The sequence below is a fragment of the Ricinus communis genome, chromosome 5 (assembly GCF_019578655.1).
Source record: "Ricinus communis isolate WT05 ecotype wild-type chromosome 5, ASM1957865v1, whole genome shotgun sequence".
Lineage (NCBI taxonomy): Eukaryota > Viridiplantae > Streptophyta > Magnoliopsida > Malpighiales > Euphorbiaceae > Ricinus > Ricinus communis.
The window spans coordinates 31,519,554-31,540,007 of NC_063260.1; the positions used below are offsets into that span (position 1 = coordinate 31,519,554).

The window sequence follows — 20,454 nt, forward strand, 5'->3', positions numbered from 1 at the left end:
TGACTAAATGTGTACTTTTCATAAATTAAAAAAAAAAATTAAATTTAATTTCCGTAAGTACTTAGTAGTATTAATTTTTTTTAATAAAATATGATATTTTCTTAAAAATCTTAACTATTATTTATTATTGTCAATTCGAATATTTTGTTGATTTAATCAGGTAGAGTTCGGATGGATATTCATAAATAGCATAGAAGGTATCATCCCTAGATACAAGCACAACTTAATTATTTTCTTAAGATATTATATTATGGTATTATAAAAAAAAAAAAACCAATAAAATTAAGAGCAGGGCTTATCTGTAGATAACCCAATTAATTCTCAGCCATGAGCCTTCAATTATGACTGTAATCACAACCCAAACCAGCACAGCGTCTGTATATATATCTTGGCTTCTTTATTATTATTCTTCTCTTTTTTTTTTTTTTGGTTCATAGCTGACTGCTATTCTCATTAATTAATGGTTTCTTTTACAATTAAATATGAAATTTTAACTAACAAATCTGAAAGAACTATAAGGAAACTGAACCCCAAACAAGAATTTCTCAACTGTTACTTATAATTAGCATAAAAGATTCAATGGGTTTCAGTTTCCATCTTTCTTTCTTTCATTTATTTATTTAATTTATTGCCTTTGAATCCATGACAGCACAAGTCAACTCAAAATTTTTGGAAAAAGAAAAAAAACCTCAATGCTCCTGCTGTGTTTAATTAGGTAATCAATCCTGGCCCATACCCACCAACCCACAAATGAACTCTTAAAAACCCACTACACAATTTGTGTTGAACCCAAATAAAGTTGACCGACCCATTCCCAGCTAATCCATGAAATAAAACTGTTGCTGTTGGTAGTTTTTTTCCTATTGTTTTTGGACAAAATTACTGTTATTGGTTAAGTAGTCCCTAAACAGAACTGGTACGTTTATGGTGGGGATTTAGGGAAAGTTTTCCTGTAAGTAAGTAAGGGACGGTTAAGTAATTTTCAGCATTAAGATTGGCAGTTGGTTGGTGTGTCTTTTCACTGTGCCCTCTCTCTCTCGCTTCCTTGCTGAGAGGGAGAGAATGTGTGTCTCTCAAAATAGACACATTGTAGATTTGATTGCTTTTGTGTTTATAATACTGATTATAGTTTCTGGGTTTTGATTTTCCTTTTTATTCTTTGATTTATTGGTGAAAGCTATTGAGTGAATAAAAAAGGAGAACAAAAATGTCAATAAAGAGTAGAGTAGGAGTAGGTGGTGGAGAGCTTGCTTCAAGGAATTTTGTGCCAAAGAATTGGGCTCTTCTCCTTTGCATTAGTAGCTTTTTTGCTGGAACGTTCTTCACTAACAGGTAGTTTGATAATTGGGTTTCTGTTGTTTTCTTTAAGTTCTCGAACTGTAGTGGCTGCACACAGATTATATGTTGAATTTAAGTCAAATGGGTACCAACCGATCTTCAGAAATGGAAGATCTTTTTGGTTCTGTGTTCTTATCTATTTTTTGATGGGAAAGCATGTGAGTTAGGTGAAAGGCATTTGGTATTGCCTCATGGATTTTCATTAATTTTAATGTGAAATAAATTGTCAGTCAGTTTGATCTCAAATGCCATGAACTACCATAATTGTAATGTTTTAGGATTATATTGAATCTTTTTCTATTCTGTTTTTGAATTTGGATATTTTGGAATTAAGTGGTTGCAATTTGAGTCTTTTTCTTGACTGCTGTGTCTCCACCGACACTGTCCAAACTTTGGGAAAAGAAGCATATTCTACTGTTTGCAATCTAGAACATAGTCTGGATAGTTCAAATTGTTGTCTTTGGTGAAAATGAAGTCCATATTGTCAGATGAGTACTTTCTTTTAATGATAGTCTTCATTCTTTTTTCTTTTTGGTTTTGGTTGCACAATAATTAATGGTGAGAAAAGGAAATACTTCACCTATGCAATCATCAAATTTCTTGTTCTCTCCTATCTATCTATAGTTTCTTTGCTCCAATACTATATTATGTGTCATGAGGGCTGGTATAATTTCTCATTTACTTCCCTGTTACATTTAAGCTATTTCATTCTATATTCCATCAGTATTTGTCCCAATTCCGAGCAAGGTTTCTTTTTCTGAGAATTTAATCTTCTATGATATATTATTTTATACTACTGCACTTTTATCAGCTTGGAATTTTTCTTTTTTTGATGCATGTCAAAGTAATTGCCTTACCATTTTACATGTCATATTAATGAAAAATTTATTGTATCAGGATGTGGAATATGCCAGAACAATTAAATGTGGAGTCTCGGGATTGCAATCTGAAGCTTGTAAGTGTATCTACCCATTTTTAGGTGTCACTCCAAAATATATGAAGGTTTACCATTGTGCTTTTCTTGTTCATATCGACAGTTGTTCTGTTTTCACAATCCCATGGATCTTTCCTCTGTCTATGATAGTTATTTTTGTCTTAGAAAAAAGAAATTATAAATTTTAATCTATTGGCTTCATGAAGCTTTTTTGCTCCCTTCTAAATTCCATATCATAAGGTTTAGCTTTGCCTTTTTAATTATATTTGTTCTACTGAAGTATTAATTACCATGTTTTGCTTGATTCTCTGCTTTCACCAGAAGGGTGCAAATCGTCAATACCACAGTCTAAGGCAAGTTTTAAAGGGCCAGCCCGCTGTCCAGTAAGCTCTGCTGAAATTTGTCGTACTACATGTCACATATTTGAGATGCTAATGATTTAAGCAGGAACTGTATTCTTGTGTATGGAATGCAGAACGCTAGATAACAAGATTTCATCTTTAGAGATGAAACTGGCAGCTGCTAAGGCAGAGCATCAATTTTTGTTAAATGGCTCTCCTCCATCAGGAAACTCCAAAAGGAAATACTTTATGGTCATAGGAATCAACACAGCTTTTAGCAGTCGGAAGCGAAGGGATTCAATTCGTGCTACTTGGATGCCACAAGGTGAGAAAAGAAAGAAGTTGGAGAAGGAGAAGGGTATAATCATTCGCTTTGTTATAGGTCACAGGTGAGGTTTTATCTACCTCTTGAATTTCTGGTTTTGTTATGGTGGGGTGTGCTTATTTGGTTTTCTTAAGAATAATCTATCTGCTGCCAATGATTTCGTCTCCAAGGACTGCATATAGATTTTGTGGCTTAAGTCTGAATCACAGTTAATAGGCCCACAGAGTGATGCAGTAATGAATTCAAGTTAACTTACTTTAGGATGAAACCTGCTGCTTGTGTAATGACTGGTTAAAAATGTGATTCTAAATGGTTTGCCAAATAATTACAAGGGTTTTACAAATAAGTATTTAGGTTAAGTTCTTCTCATACATTATGATTCTAAGGGAAGCAATTTATACCATTTGGAAGCCTACCTAAACCCTGGTTTTGTTATGGTGGGGTGTGCTTATTTGGTTTTCTTAAGAATAATCTATCTGCGGCCAATCATTTCGTCTCCAAGGACTGCATATAGATTTTGTGGCTTAAGTCTGAATCACAGTTAATAGGCCCACAGAGTGATGCAGTAATGAATTCAAGTTAACTTACTTTAGGATGAAACCTGCTGCTTGTGTAATGACTGGTTAAAAATGTGATTCTAAATGGTTTGCCAAATAATTATAAGGGTTTTACAAATAAGTATTTAGGTTAAGTTCTTCTCATACATTATGATTCTAAGGGAAGCAATTTATACCATTTGGAAGCCTACCTAAACCCTAGAGCAGGTAGTAGCTCACTGTTATCCTCTTCTTTTACAGATAAGTATTTAGGTTAAGTTCGTCTCATACATTCTGATTCTAAGGGAAGCAATTTATATAATTTGGAACCCTACCTAAACCCTAGAGGAGGTAGTAGCTCACTGTTATCCTCTTCTTTCTATACTACAACAATAAATATTTGCAGCCAGTATGGATTAATTTTATATTATTGTAGTAAATCTTATCAATGAACGCAACTACTATCAATAGATGCAAATTTTGTGTTACATAAGAGTATCTTGCAAACCACAGCTAAACACAGAAACAGGAAACTAACAAAAGAAATCCATGGCCAAAATGATCTAACTAAATGATGTAAAACCATTAGCAAGTACATTTTGTTGGGGACTAGGTTCTTGTCAAATTTCCACGAGTTTCTGTCGACTCTATCTCCAGCTAGTCCTGTCTCTATGTAAATAAGTAAATAGGGTCTCAGTTTGCTTCTTTGATTCCAATTTAGTGCTACTTACACTTGGTGCTTGTAGATATATGGTTGTAGGGTGTGTTTTAGAGAGTGAATATTGGTTAATAAGTATTTATCTTTAGTTCAACAGCTGGTGGCATTCTTGACAAAGCTATTGAAGCAGAGGAAATGTCAAATGGAGATTTCTTGAGGCTGGTAATGTTCTTCTCTTGTCCTATTATTGCTTTTAAATTCGATAACTAAAAAGCAGTCCAATTATTTTTACATTTTGAATGGAGTGAAAATATGTTGCAAGAGATTTAAATAGTAATTCACTTGTTATGTCATTCTATGTAAGCAGGAACATGTTGAAGGCTACCTGGAATTATCAGCCAAGACAAAGGCGTATTTTGCTACTGCTGTTGCTTTATGGGATGCAGAGTTTTATGTCAAAGTTGATGATGATGTCCATGTGAATTTAGGTAAAGTAAATTAATGATAAATCTATTGTGAATCTAGGTAAATATGAATTTTGAAACATCTATCCTTGCTCTGAGAGAGAGACAGAGAACAGAGATAAGTAATGTCATTTCTTTTGAAGTCTTTTATATAATAATTAGCATGTCTTACTGAGTATCTTCTGGAAATTTACCACAGCAACACTTGGAATGACTCTAGCTGGACATCGTATGAAACCACGGGTTTACATCGGTTGCATGAAATCGGGTCCCGTAATTGCTAGAAAGTAAGCTGAATTATCTATATTTAGTCGTCTTCATTAATAGGATAAATTTTCTAACTTTTCATGAAATAGAGGAGTGAGATATCATGAACCAGAGTACTGGAAATTTGGAGAGGTGGGAAACAGGTATTTTCGTCATGCTACTGGACAGCTGTATGCCATATCAAAGGATTTGGCAACCTACATATCAGTAAATCAGTAAGTGTCCAGTCGTCTGAATTTTTTTAATAGACATTAATGTTTAGGCCTCTTATGATTGATTGGATGAGCGTTAAAAGTGCAGAGTTTCTTATTTGATTGTCTTTTGATCTTGTCATGATAATTATTCATTCTCATCATCTCAGGCATGTGTTGCACAAATATGCAAACGAAGATGTTTCATTGGGATCTTGGTTCATTGGTTTAGATGTGGACCATGTGGATGATAGAAGACTCTGTTGTGGTACCCCACCAGGTAAATTGTATCCATGATTCTCAAATCTCTAACAATCACTAAAGATTTACATTTAATATAAATACATTGAATAGGCTGATGTCTGCATTTGAAAAAACCAGTCCCTCATTAGAGGGTTGATGTAATTACATTCTTGTTGATTGTGGCATGTAAGCCACAATTTATTGGGAGCCACCACAGTAATCAGTGGGATATGAGACTGAAAGTGGAAGGAACGAAGTTTGAGTCCTTAAAGAATGATCAGTACTCTACACAGCAGAATGAGTTGCCAATGTAGGATAAGGTTACAATCTCAGGTATGACCATAAAACATACCAATTGACTAGACCATCTGAATCTTCAGAACCAGGAGGATACATGCATAAAGCAGCTATTCATTACATGTAATTATGTAGATTTGTCTCAAGACACACATTATGATATGAGATCCAACTTTCAATCAAAAGCCTGAGCACCTTAACACAAAACTGTTCAAGGGGAGGCAATTAGCAGCAATATGTGATAGCATTTGCGCCATTAATGTGGCGTGCTGTACCTCTATGTGTTCTTTTCTTTTTTTCCCGTAGAATAGTGAAGATACAAGACAATAAATAAAGAACACTGTTGATTTGTACCTGCAGATTGTGAGTGGAAGACTCAGCTAGGCAACGTCTGTGCTGCTTCATTTGATTGGAAATGTAGCGGGATTTGCAAGTCTGTAGAGAGAATAATGGAAGTCCACAAACGATGTGGTGAAGATGAGAATGCTTTATGGACTGCAACCTTTTGAGACGAGCTGCCGGTTATATACCCTTCCAAACTCGGGAAGACAACTTGAGAAAGTTTTAGCAAATTACGTTTCGTTTGACATATGCCTGCTTGGGCTGAGAAAATGTATGTAATACCAAATCATAGTAGGAAGAACAGGAAAGAAACAAAGAAATTCGAAAGCCTTGCAGCAGCGCCGCTATGGATTTCCTCCATTTTGGGTTAAGGAGGTCAACCCCAGATGCAGCAAGAAATACTGAAGAGAGGCTATAACAGTCATTTTTTAAACGGTTTGAGGGTTGGTAAATACTTGGTCCTCTACCATGCCCCACTGAGGGAAAAAAAAAAGTTGTATATCTTTGTAGGCAGCCCCTTTCTGCCTTATGCTGTATAAATAAAGATGATAGAATGCATAAATCTTTCTTTTGTTTCTTATTTTTTATCATCACCACCTCCTCAACTATTTATCGGTATCTTCCTTTTCATGCCTAAGCTTTGTTCTACATTTGATAGACTCCTTTTTGTTGAAGACAGAGAAAGGCCCAGCCCTCTGCTGAGTTCCTAACCAGATACGCACTGCTACAGTTGAGACAAAACCCTGTCATGAACTTGGACAAGTGTCATTCCAAGATAGTGGGCATATAATGCATCATCATCTTGGTTAAAGCATAAGGAATTAGCTTTTAAACAACTAGACTAACCGTTTATCCACGATCAAACCAGAGAATCTGAAAGTTTGAGTAATACTATAACATCTTCTCATCTTGTCAAATTCCTTTTTGGCCTTTCTTAAGAACTTCCCAGCACTAATAATTTGCCTTGGCTTTGACTTGAATGAAAAAGAAAAAAATGCTAAGAAAAGTTACCCTGGTTTCTTGCTCGCATTTGCATGGGAATAGATTAATTAGGTTTCTTTGAAACCAAAGAAGCTTTCTCTAAAAGGTCATGTAGCAAAAACTGATTGTTGGAGGGGTAAGTAACCAATCAATAAATCTAGGTATCAGTATAAGATTTTTTTTAATGAAAGTCTGTTATTTATGCATTCAATCACTGAGAGGAGCAAGAAGAATGAGAGATTCATGAAACAAGAAAGGATATTTGCATTATGATTATAAAATGAGAGCGAGGTGCAGATGTAGCTGTGGGTGGGTCTGGTCTGAAAACTTTAATAAGATTCAGAAGAAAGAAAAGGAAAGGAAAGGAGCTTTAATAATGAGAGTAAAAGGAAGATGGAATCTTATTACCTACTCATATATGAATTTGTCAACAAAGTAGTCGACCTTTATTATGCAGAAAGAACAATCAATTGCTCTGAAAGATTTAATGTCTGCTCTTAATCCACACACCAACCACCTCACACTTTCACACCAATGCCTTGCTTCCTCAGGTCAAGCCTTTATTTATTTTCCAAAACCAAAATATAGGTAAAATATTAAATGAAAATCTTAATTGCACTTACCCTACGAATTTGAATTTATCAAAAAAGATCTTGATATTAAGTGAAAGAGGACAGACTGATATATCCTCATCCTCCTCTTTTCTTTTTCTTTTTTTTTTTGAATTAACTCTTTAAACAATGTACTTTCTTATCTCACCCTTTAACATAATATCTTGATGTGAATAAAATTCAATGTATACCATCTGATGAAGAAGAAGGACACTAGTTAATATACATCTTCAGTGAAAATTAATTTGTAAAGCTGTATATTATCCAAATAATTCCGAGAAGTATACTGCATCTAGCCTATGACCAGACCTTGCTGATTGCTGCAAAACCATTATGCCTTTGCTGTGCTATATTTGTGTGTGTATATATTATCAATGGCAGCTTGAGATTCCATATGGATAAAAAGAAATTACAGGAGCAGACATGAAACAAGGTTTTAAATAGAGTATTAACACACAAAAATGCCAATAAATAACAAGATAGGTTAGAAAATGAGGACCCATTACGTACGATCATTTGAAATGATCAGGCTCAAAAAACTCAGTTCTGAAATGAAAGAAAAAGCTGATATATATTGTCCATATATATTAAAGGGTGCTTTCCAAATCTGTAATCGAGCAAGCATGATTAACATTCCGTTACATCCAAAAGCACTCACTAATATCTGTTGTTGTGATGCTAGAAATAAAGGCATAGATACAAAGACAAGGAAGCGCATTTCAACCACCAGAACCATACCTTGATGCAGTTCCAAGCAAACAAATGTCATCTCGGCATGCTGTCACGTGAACTTTGCCATGGGTCAATTGGAATAAACAGAATCTATCAACCTGAAAAAGAAAGAAGACTGATTTCTATATATATATATGCACGTGATATTGGCACGGCTCAATCAAACAACAAAAGCTCTATATATAGAGCAATGATCTCTGATTGAACCGCACCAATATCTCGTACGCATTTCTTTTGATTACTCAAGAATATATATATATATATATATATATAGAAGTAAAAAAGTAGTTGTTACAGATTAAGAAACACGCTTTAGAGTAAGATTTTTAAAATTTCAAATAACCTGAAATTGTTAAGATGAACAGTGAGGTCGAAGAAATGCATTGAGAGGTAATAGCACGAAAGAATGCAGAAAAAGAAAGAAGAGAAGATGGGATGAGTGCGTTGTGAGTGAAATCACCATTTTATTTAATGGGAGTGTGAAAGAGATAGAAATACAGAGGGAAGGTGATGGGATATGTTTAGCTTAGAAGAAGTTAGCATTGAATTTGCCACCAACCCAACAACAAAAAAGAGGTGGGTATATTAAATTTAAAGCTTAGAGACAATGCAAAAAGCTCACTGATGAGATCCCTTGAGCTTTCAATTTGTATTTATGAGCTTAAAGAAAGGGCCAAGCCACTTGCATTTGAATTTCAAAAAAGGAAGGGAGAAAAATAAATAACGCAAAGTCTTCTTGGTGGGTATTACTGAATTATAGGTCGAGTCTGATATTCTAAGAAAATTATAACTTTGGTGATAAAGCTTGATTCCAACTGCTAAAATCTTGCAAACTGATGTGCCTCACAATTGGGACCTTTTCAGTTAAAAGGAAAATATGGTATGTCCTCTCCAAAATCATCAGCTCGCTTTATTCTTAAATTTATGGATAAACTTATGGTTACTATTATTGTTATTGTTAAAAAGAAAATTTCAAATAATTTCCTATTATTATTTTCTCAGGGAAGTATAATATTTATTCTAAAAGATAGTATATTTTTTGCCTATAAAAGTATAATATTTATTCAAAATTAAAGATGAAACCTTCTATTAAAAGATATATCTTGATTATAAATTAATTCTAACTAGACAACCTTTACTTATCTTAAAAGATATAATGAATTTATATAAATCTAGTTAATTTTTTATTAAAATAACACCATCTTACAAGAATATTTTGTAAGAATTTGACATACTCTTCTTAGCAGATTCATTTGTTGCTTCTTCTTCATATATATATATATATATATATATTATAGATTATTGATAATTTACAAACATTAACATTAATTTTATTGTGGTGTAAGAAAATGTAATGTGGGTGCTTTTGGGATATATATATATATATATATATGGATCTCAAGTAATTAACTTGGTCATGCTTAATTTAAGCAGAAACCTTCGACATTTAGCAAAACCAAAACTTTAGATCCTACCAGAAAAAGATTTGATGGGTCGACAATGCGCAAAATCCGCAACATAATAAGGTATCTTGGATGTTGGGTCCATCATAATCACTATATTTCCAGTTAGTCCAATATCCTTAAACAATCTGCCCCATATTACTCATCAATTACATAACTTTTACAGACTCTTGTTGATTTGATTCTCCCCAGTAGAATCAAAGAAAAGAATAGATCATAGTTTCTGACTAATGATTAGAAATTATGTTGAAATTGATTTGCCTATTTTTCATACTAGTAAAAAAATGTAATCAAGAAAGAAGTAAGAAGAAATAAAAAGGTTATGTTATGAATGAAAGGGTCTCCATCTTCATGTGTATCTGGACCCAGCAATCCGCATTAACTATAACATTAATTAGATGTGCATTTATTTCAAGCAACAAATATAGTGACAAAACTCATATTCTACAAACATACATTTCAATGCTTCAAATTAATATGCTCCCCCTTGCAGTTGTAACTGCAGTCCACTGCAGCACTGCCACAGTAAACCAAATTTAATTCAAAATTGCAACTCTTTTTACTCTCTTTTCTTAAAAAACAATTATACTACAGGATCTACTCAATTAAAATTATTAATAATATATATAGGCTTGCATATATATTGATTAATTTCATATCTTGCAGAGAACATGTATTTATCAACTAAGTAAATTTTGAAGTTAGATATAGATCAAGAGAAGAGAAAAATGTCCAACTAAGCAGTATGTATAGCCAGTCCCTATTACTCCCAAACCAATGCCATAGGTATAAATGTTTGTACCCATTAATACTTTCCCTCCAATGTTTTCACGTGATCTCCCTGTCCTCCTCTCCCATTCTTTCTCTTTTCTCCTTTCATCATTTACTCAAGCCCTAGAACTGTTCATATATATATATATAGATATTATGTTGATCTCCTTCTGTTACTTGATCTTCTAAATGATATTCTGGACCACCCTTGCCTTGTTTAGATTAAGCTCCAACACATATATTACTGGATATCTTCACTTGAAGTTGATTATACATAAATATACAAACCTTAAACACCCGAACAATAGATAATTAAATGAGCAAAACCCCATTTGGTAATTCACTTTGATTTAATATCTTGACATGGAAGTACTCTTGAAAGGTACCTGTAATTATAATATACGTACGTAGTATAACATTAATCAGTATAACTAGACCTTCTATCCTCAACCATAACAATAACCCATATCTTTTCTTTATAAGCTTGAGAGCTCTCTTCTTTATTACTTGCTTTTTTGCTGGTGATGAAGAAGAACAAAACTGACCCATATATATAAGTAGTATTATTATATGCTCGTACAGAGAGAGATGAGTAATCAAGAAGAGAGAAGGAAAAGGAGAGGAGAATCTTATATGTAGGTGAAGTGGGTGCTGCTTATGTTGTTTGACATTATGGACCACTGGTTTTTGGTATCTGATCTGTCTCCCCCTAACATGGTCTCTTGAGCCTTTATGAGGAGAAGCTGCAGATGTTACTGCAATTAATACTTTCATACCTGTTCCTGCCATGGTATATATATACTTCTCTCTCCTTTTATCGCTTTAGAATTTGCCCTTCTCTGTAATATGTTTATACTGATATTTTTATATTAGCCCAATACAAAAGGACACATTTCAAAGTCTACACCAATGAATTCCAGATCTGATAATCTATTGATTACGTGAAATCTTAAGGTTAATTTTCAATTTTTTACATATATAAGTAAACTAACCGGTTGATAGTTTTAGTCGACTTAGTCCGATGTAATTGTAATTCTGATTACTATTTAAAAAATTAAAATAAATTAACCATTAATTTTTAAATAAATTAGTTGAACTAATCTATATTTAAAAATATTAGTCTATGCTATATTTCCTCTATTATTTTGTTCTCCATATTTTCTTTTAAGATCGATCTTGTTAGTTCTTTACTAGAAGTTACACATATCCATAATCTCAAAAATGAGTATAGGACCCATATTTTAATTGCATATTTTTCTTTTATACGTACAATGTGGTTCTCATTCGAAATTTTACATAGAGTAAAAGATGAGCAGTAAAATTTAACTTTTATTGAACTTAAAAAGATAAAATAAAAAATAAAGCCACTTTTATTATATACAATTCAAATTATAACCGATAAATTTTTATCAACCAATTGAATAATAAAATCAGAAATAGAAAAATAATAAAAGAAATACTTCACTGTTCTGAGTTATTTATTTTTATTTTTCCAAAATATACTTATCACACTTAGAAGAATAGTTTGTTCGATTAATTCTCATGTAATAATTAGACGGTCAATCGATCACTAACATAAATAAAAAAATATATGTATATATATATTATTATGAGATAAATGTAATCTGTAATTTGACTTTTTCTTTTTGACTTTTAAGAATTGCCATAAATGTTATTGTAATCTATATTTTAATTCAAATTTAAGTGAGAAAGCTTAAGGAGACACCCATTCCATTTGCAATAAGTTTCTTACTACTAGAAAAATGGATATTTTTGGGCTGCCTAACCTAACATAAGCCAGCCCAGCCCAACCAATCCAAAGTACCAAAACAGTGTAACCTAGCCGACGTCGTTTTAATCAACAAAGAAGTCGTATCAGAAACAAATTGCTGACGCATATGATATGAGACAGGAATTTGCTTGAAATAGAGGCAATCCAAATCCATTCCAATCTTTTTCTTTAAATAATGAGTTAAATTTATTTGAACTAAACCAAATAAATTCCTATCAACAGGTTTCGTGTTGGAATCAGAATAAAACCCTAATAAGTTTCCGTTCTCTCTCTTTTTTTTTTCCTCTAATTTTAAAATAAATCTCTCTTTCTTGAGAAACACCCAATTATTCGCTCGCTGATATTGACCCTAGTTGATCAATCAATCAATCAATTCTATTTGAAACCCTGAATTTCCCCAAATTTCATTTTTCTCTCTTTGGGTATGTTAAAAAAGTTTCTAACTTCGCATCCGTTACTGCTTGTCTTATTGTTGCTTTTGTTTTTATTTTATCTTTCTTAATTTTGGTTTTGGTAATTGGTGAGTGTGAATTTTGCGGGTATGTGATGTTTCCTTGTCCGAAATTCGCAGCAAGGTGTTATCGAGGCTCCACTGTCACCATGGCTAAAAGCTCCTTCAAACTTGAACATCCTTTGGGTTTGTTTCTTTCTTTTTCCTATTTTTGCCGTTCCTTTGATTGGAAGGTTCTGATATTTGGCTTCTGTGAAATATTGATTCGGGCACTCGCTGAATTCTTGTTTTTATGCCTAATTAGCAACTAGGATTCTTCAGGTTACGGTGCAAAGTTGTCCTTCTTTTAATTGATGAGAAGTATTAATTTACTTATTTATGGGCTGCCAAAATAAATGATAAGACATAACCTTTTCTTGTTTGTTTGTTTGTTCTCGTAGTTGTGTACTTTGTCTCTAATTTCTTGTTTCTTACAATTTTCAGAGAGGAGGCAGGCAGAAGCTGCTCGCATCAGAGAGAAGTATCCTGATAGAATACCTGTAAGATTTCTATTTCTAAATTCAATCTAGAATCTGCCTCTTGCGTTTATTTTAAGCTATGTGATTGTCTTATGATTGGGCATGTGATGCAGGTCATTGTAGAAAAGGCTGAAAGAAGTGATATTCCTGATATTGATAAGAAGAAGTTAGTATCAGTCTCTCTTATAGTCTGTCTGGTTCTCATACACATTAAGGTTGCATAATGAAATTTTTACCTTTCAGGAACGTGTCCAATATTTATATATTATAACTGTTTATGGTTTGCTCTGCTTATTTTAGTTTTAGAAAGCATGTTGCCTAGTGGCATTGCTCACAATTTGTATTAGTACACTATTTGGTTTGTTAAGGTGAGTCTGTTGCAGCAGTGATTGTTTTTTTGGTGGGATTCACGCTGCCAGTTGGTTCATGACTGGTTCACTACTAGCAATGCAAGACATGGGACAGTGGAAGATCACCCTAAGCTATTAGATTTTATTTTATATGTGGTGGTGGTAATATGGATTCTGCTTTTATCAATATTTGCTAATGATCTGGAATATGGTTCAGATCATCCATCCCTGATAGATATGGTTCACTTTGAAATCAATTATTTGTGATTAAATTCATCTGATTATTAAGGCATGGACATGTGTTATATAGCGGTGGTTTTTTTTCTATGGAACTCTTAAAAGTTCATTCAAGGGTGTCAAAGAGTGTTGGGTTTGGTACCTATCCCATGCATAGGGATACCGAATGGAAGACTCAGAATTTAATTTTTTGGTGTAGCTCTGAAGTTTCTTCTCTTGCGTGTATTACATCCTAGTTGTTCATATGGCGATGCCAACTAGATTGTTATGTCAATTGTACTGTATCCTGGCTTGAATTTAATTTTCCTGTGCTGTGAATGCAGATATCTTGTGCCAGCTGATTTGACTGTGGGGCAGTTTGTGTATGTTGTCCGGAAAAGGATTAAGCTTGGTGCTGAGAAGGCTATATTTGTGTTTGTGAAGAACACCTTGCCCCCAACTGGTGAGTTGCACTCTGTACCATTGAAGTCATAAATCACTGTGTTTGACTTGTATTAGTAATATTCTTCTCTTGTTGTTGCAGCTGCATTGTTGTCTGCAATATATGAGGAAAATAAGGATGAAGATGGTTTTCTTTACATGACTTACAGTGGAGAGAATACCTTTGGACTCCAAGAGTAACGGAGTCCATCTTTGCAAATGAACCTGGAAAATGTAAATTCTTAGAATTCTATTGCATCTCATGCTCGGACTTCCTCATTTTAATTTGGTTTTAAGCAGTTGTATGACTTGAAGAAATTGACTTGATTTATATGCAACTGAATGCTTTGATTAAATGGATTAAGCTCTAAATTTTTCATTGCCAGTTTCTAAGTTGTCCAACGGTATCTTTATTGAGATTGTATTTCGTCTGTTGAAAGATAACAAATGAATTCCTGAAATCTTTCTGTTTCTGTGATGGACGACAATAATGAATAGATCTTAAAAGGATGCTACCCCATCAACTTTTTATTTCCGATGCTTCTCATAGTAGAATGGGAAGAGATCTGAGACGAAGTTATTGTGTGGTCGTTTACGGGAGCCTCTTTACTGGCATTTATTTTTTACCCATTTGAAGTTGTTGGATGCTCCAGTCTTGATCTTTTCTGCTCCCATCATTGCCGCTGAGCTTTTTGTTTAATAAAAAACCAAGACGGCAAAGAAGAAACCGATAATCAGGAACGCATGTAAATCTTTTTCGCTTTTTTGGCTAGCGGAAGAAAGTTTAGAAGCACTATATCCAGCAACCTTAAGTATTGAGCAAATCTGAGATCAAACAGAATCAGAAATTTACTTATACAAGATAAACCTGTCTATTATAGGGATATAGGAAGCCAGTGACTGGAATTTAGAAACCAGAATTCATGTGATATAATGGAAAATGATATTATACCGTCAACCAATTAAAAAGGAGAAAATTCCCTTAACCCCGAGAAACTTTGATAGAGCTGATGGAAAAAAGATTGATTGTTCAAAGACCTATAAGCTGATGAGAAGAAAAGTGTGCCTTTAATATCATTCTATGCCTTTTTTTAAAGGAAAATTGCCAACTCGCCCTTTGAGGGAATCTGTGTTGGCAGTCTCTGTTTCTTTTTAAAATTCTCTTCCTAGCATGACCATGGTCGCTCAATAATATCATGCCGGTTCTACTTTTATAACATATTTGCTTCTGGCTTAACTCTTTGTTTTTTATTTTTCTTTTCTGTTATTTTTCTTTCGCTTCCTCCCACAAGTCCTGGTACAGTACCTTCCAAGTCTGTTCCTCACGAATGACGGCAGATGATACCCTTTCGAAACTTGTTTAGTGCAAGACTTGAGATAGATTAAACTTACTTATCAGAGTTAAATTAGAGCTAAGTGCACCTAGTCGTGCAGGGCAGGGGAATACCCTGGTGAATCTGTTCTGTCCAGTGGAAAGAAGTAATTTTACGTACTGCACAATTACTTAAAATAGCTAGATGATACGAAATAGAATGTTGTCACGTGCTCTTTCTAATGGATCCATCCACTTGATTAATACATATTCCCCCTGCAGGGCTTTGCATAATCTGTCTAAACACGAAACTCGGTGGTCCTTTAGGTTGTTCTTTTTACATAACACTAATAGCATAAAACTACAAACTCGATACTGAAGGACCACTTCTTTTTTCCCTCAACTAGCCAGTTACACTTCATTCAAGACTTCCAAGCATGAAAATGAAATTGCTGGTTCAGTAAACCTATTTTAGTCTTGAGATTTTAAAGTAAACAGCCTCATAAATGAAATTAATTGCACCAAACACCTAATCTTAGCATCAAGCTGAAATTACATTACCAAGATATTGCAAAATTACTTCAAGGTGAACTTTTTGTTTTTGACTTTTCTTGCGGACCATAGTCAATATCATGCATCAAAAGTTTAATCCACTAAAACTAAATTCCACAATATTTAAATGGAAGTGGCAGTGCAAGCACTGTATAATTTAAATATCTAATCACTTATAAGAACATTCTTTTTTCTAAGAAAAGAAAAATCAACAGATTGGTAAGTCAATCCAGTCACCTTCTAGTCATTGCCAAGAAAATATCTGATAAACCGAACTGCAAGGCCTCATGATTGAAGAAGAAGATGGTATATCTACACTATACTGGCAAGCCAATAACATATGCAACACAAATTCATGATTAACTGAAGTTAAAATAACATTTCCCATTTCCTTTTCCTAAGCAGAAGTAACAATTACTTAGACTTTCTTACTGACTTAGATTTCTTTATCTTGTTAGACTTATCATCAGCATTTGCCCATGTATATCCACTAGGTATAGCAAACGGATCTGCTTGTTGTTGTTGTTGTTGTACCCCTGGTGGAGGAGGACATCGTTGTTGTTGATGCTTGCTCGCCGACTGGCTGTTGTTTCTCCTGAGCCAGCCAGTCGATAAAGAAGACATGGACGATGAAGAAGAAGAAGAGGATGAATAGAAGGCGGTATCTGATCTTTTATCCTCCTCTACTCTTCCTCCATTAGCAAAGTGTCTAGGACTTGAAAGTGGAGTGTAGAATTGTTCAGTTGGATGTAGCTCAACGAACTTTGTGAATGTTATCACCACTCTCACCGTAGGCACCACCGGAATTGCCAACTGTCCACACCCAAAACAAAACCAATCACCAACGTTAATCACAAAAAACAGATTTTCTAATTTCTAGACAAGAAATGGGGAAACATGTCCATAGAGTTGAAAAGAATAGGCCCAAGTCATGCTTAAACATCGGGTAGATTTGGGACCCACCGACCTAGCAATTAAAAGACAAAGACACCGACCGTAAAAACAGTGGTCCCCACAAAAGCTTCTTCTCACTAATCATAAATGAGAGACACAAACTACTTTTGTTCGTTGCTTTGGTTAGGCTTCATCAAAAGACGTAAAACATAAAAAGGCCCCACTCCTAATTCACGATACTATGGTCCCACCATAAAGAGCATACTAAAACCTTTTTTTTTTTTGTTTTTGTTTCCCCAAAATCAATTATATCCTTTACCTTAACCGGAAATGTCCCCGCCGGGAATTTCGTGGTGAGCAACTCTCGCATCCTTCTCACAGCCTTAACTTTATTAGCCAAAATATCAAGTAACGGCAATAGCTCGTCCGTCTTCAGCGGAAATTGCTCCGTTAACCAAACTGACGGCCGTAAACTCCTCACGTACTCCTTCTCCTTGGTCTGCGGTGTTGGAGCTAATGTAACGGCCGATCTTCTCGGAGGAGCTGAGATTGAGGATGAGGGAATTATATCTACACTTTTCCTACCTACACTCACCCACTCTCTCCCCTCTCTCACAAAACTGCTATGCCTTCTCCTATCACTATTACTATTATTAAATCCGAAATTCGGATTTTCAGCGACTAAAAAACCATCGTCATCTTCGTCTAACTCTAACGGCAAAACTTGTTCACTTCCAGCAACGTCGTTTTCATTATGAGCAGTTACTTTCCGTGATCGAAAGCTGAAAACAACATTCTGAACTTCATAAACTTTAGCTTTCCATTCACCAATTGATTCTGTTTTCTCTTGTCTTCTCCAGTTTGTCCTTCCTACCAATTCCGCTTTCGTAACGTCCATTCCAGGACGGTACACACTCGTTTGTGCACAGAATCCCGATATATCGGACTCGCTCATTGGACCTCCTGCATTTTCAAATGCGTCAAATATTTTATGTTCGTCGCGGTTCACTACAAGCAAAGAACCCGCAGGAACACTATGGAGTTCGTCTCCGTCTCCGAGGAAGAGAAAGCTTTGATCGGCTCGCTGGATTTTTAAGCCGTCAAAGCCAGCTAACGATGTGTCAGCTCGTAGATTGCCGTCTCGTTTCCAGATTCTGTAAGTGTCCGAAGGTGCAATTTTTCCAACGAATGGAATCACGGAGCTTTCGAAATGGAATGAGATTTCCATGTAGAAGTCTCTCATTCTGCGAAGCACCGCCACGACACGTGGCAACCGTCGACGCCATTTAGCCCACGCGGAGCGGTGGTGGAGACGTAGGAGAACAGATGCGATTTCGGAGCTCCGGCGACAGAGAGCTTCCTGGAGAGGATTCCAACCGGCAGAGTTCTGAAGTGAGACGTCAGCACCAGCAGCAGCAAGAGCACGCGCAGCAAATGTGTCGCTCAATCGGACGGCGAGATGAAGAGGTGTTTCGCGGTAGGGAACGTCGCGGCGGTCGAGAACAGCAGAGATCTGGTCGGAAACTCGTTCTTGAGCTAGGGAATCGGATTCTGTGTGGATCTGAGATGGATCAGATAAGCGAGGGAGCGTAGAAACGAGTCTTGAAAGCGTAGTGTGGTCGCCTAAAACGACAGCGTAGTGGACGGGACTGTGGGAGTAGTGTTCAGGTTTAATTGTAGGCGGAGTGGTGGCCGGAGCCGACGAAGAGAATGTTTTGGACATGGGAAAGATGAATAATAGGTGCAGCAGAAATTAGAGTGAGAGGATATATGCCTGTGGAATTTAACTTTGGGTAGAAAGAATGATGACGAGACTGAAGAAGGAAATCATAGAGAGAGGCATAGGGGTAAATCTGAAAATTCGAAGGAAATTGAAGGGCTTTTGTTTGACTTTGTTTTTTGTATGGGTTTGGTTTTTATTGGAGAGAGTGCAAAGATAGAGGCAATCTGGCGCGACTTTTCGTGATTCTTACTTGCTCAGGAGAAGAAGCAGTGGCAGTGGTACAGTAGAGCAGCTAGTCCCGTGGATATTTTCTTCTTCTATTTACTTACTTATAGTTACTACATACTGCGACTTTTCTTTTCAAAATAAAAAATATTAAATTATTTTTTTTTATATTTATTTTTATTATTTTTTAAACTAAAAAATAATATTTCTATAAAAATATAGTTATTAAGTTACAGCATTTTTCTTAATAGATATCTAAATCTTTCGTTCATCACTTTTAAGCAGCCACGTCGCAGTCCCTCTTTCGCCCTTTCTTTTTGGGGCACGTCTTGTTTTGTTGTACGATGATGGTGATGTACATTAAGGACATGATTTCTTTTGGTGTGTTCATAATGTGGAGTTGTTGACCTAATGATTGGATGTTATGTTAACCCAGTTATGCTCTCCAAAGTATTTATTTACACAAATTTAGAGGAATAATGTAAACCGATGCAATAGCTTTAAAAGAGTCCGTTTTCTTTTTGAAAATCTTACTTAAATTATGCATTGAATAGGTGATTTAATGGTAAAACTTTATAACACTAAGTAAACCCAATCTGGTCATTCATAGTAAAATACTATTTGTTTAGGCTATTAAAAAGAAATTAGCAATTCTTATTCCATTTTAATTGTTTATTTTTTAAATTATTTAATTATTTTTATATATAATTAAGTCATTTTTAATTTTAAATAAATTATTAAAAATCGTACTTTGTCAATAAGAGAGGGAGAGAGAAGTTGGGGGTTGTGTGAATTGGGATGATTAGGGAAATGTTAATTTTGACCAAAAAGGGAGAGTGGAAGCATTAAAAATGATTAGTGGGGCATATTATTATTATAGGTAAAGAAGAAGGAGCAGTGAAAGCATAAGTTTGTCGTGACCAAATGCGAGTAAGAACAGAAGCAGATGTCTGCGTTAAGGACGACCAAATCCTAACGGATTTCACTTCTTTGTTTTTAGATTTATTTTCTTGGCTTTTTCCCCAGTTTCCCATACTCCTTTGTTTTTCCCCGCTCAGCCATGTTTGATGTTTCACACTATAAAGTTAGAAGGCCATCCTCGGCCCATTATTTCTTTCCTTTTGGGCCCATTTATGTTCCTCATAGTTAAGATTCGGGTTAATTTGTAAATTACCAATTAACTTTTTTAAAAAATGAAACCGGTGTCTATTAGGTATTATTTGAGGAATGATGATGACTGCCCATACTTCATAGAAATCATCAATAAAAGACGGTGTGGCTGCTTGCAGCACTTAGCACTATGAAAGCTTAATCATCAAAAAGAAAAGGTCTCAAACTCATAATTCAAATCCACTCAAAGCCTAGGTTTAAAAATGCTATTGTATATGTACTAAAAAGGAGATGGAGGCCCATGCTTTTATGGTAAGGGAAAGGCCTAGTAACATATCCTAGTTTAGTTTCAGTGAAAACCCCAAAAAAATAAATA

The 20,454-nt window shown here is 34.9% G+C and overlaps 3 protein-coding genes across 3 annotated transcripts; 2 read left to right on the plus strand and 1 right to left on the minus strand.

Annotated features, from left to right (window-relative positions):
- Positions 1–853: 853 nt before the first annotated feature.
- On the plus strand, positions 854–6,516 carry LOC8284191 (probable beta-1,3-galactosyltransferase 2). Its single transcript, XM_002518428.4, has 10 exons — positions 854–1,332; positions 2,236–2,293; positions 2,594–2,655; positions 2,748–3,002; positions 4,282–4,354; positions 4,500–4,620; positions 4,796–4,883; positions 4,953–5,078; positions 5,225–5,334; positions 5,955–6,516. The coding sequence occupies exons 1-10, from the start codon at positions 1,208–1,210 to the stop codon at positions 6,101–6,103; spliced, it is 1,167 nt and encodes a 388-aa protein (XP_002518474.1). The 5' UTR covers positions 854–1,207; the 3' UTR covers positions 6,104–6,516.
- Positions 6,517–12,454: 5,938 nt separating this feature from the next.
- Positions 12,455–14,647, plus strand: LOC8284190 (autophagy-related protein 8C). The gene is made up of 6 exons (XM_002518427.4): positions 12,455–12,708; positions 12,858–12,923; positions 13,221–13,276; positions 13,369–13,421; positions 14,166–14,284; positions 14,366–14,647. The coding sequence occupies exons 2-6, from the start codon at positions 12,887–12,889 to the stop codon at positions 14,461–14,463; spliced, it is 363 nt and encodes a 120-aa protein (XP_002518473.1). The 5' UTR covers positions 12,455–12,708; positions 12,858–12,886; the 3' UTR covers positions 14,464–14,647.
- A 1,507-nt stretch (positions 14,648–16,154) lies between these two features.
- LOC8284189 (ankyrin repeat domain-containing protein 13C) lies at positions 16,155–19,027 on the minus strand. The gene is made up of 2 exons (XM_002518426.4): positions 17,340–19,027; positions 16,155–16,939 (listed from the first exon to the last, which is right to left on the minus strand). Exons 1-2 carry the CDS (start codon positions 18,741–18,743, stop codon positions 16,541–16,543), a joined length of 1,803 nt encoding a protein of 600 aa, XP_002518472.1. The 5' UTR covers positions 18,744–19,027; the 3' UTR covers positions 16,155–16,540.
- Between the last annotated feature and the right edge of the window lie 1,427 nt (positions 19,028–20,454).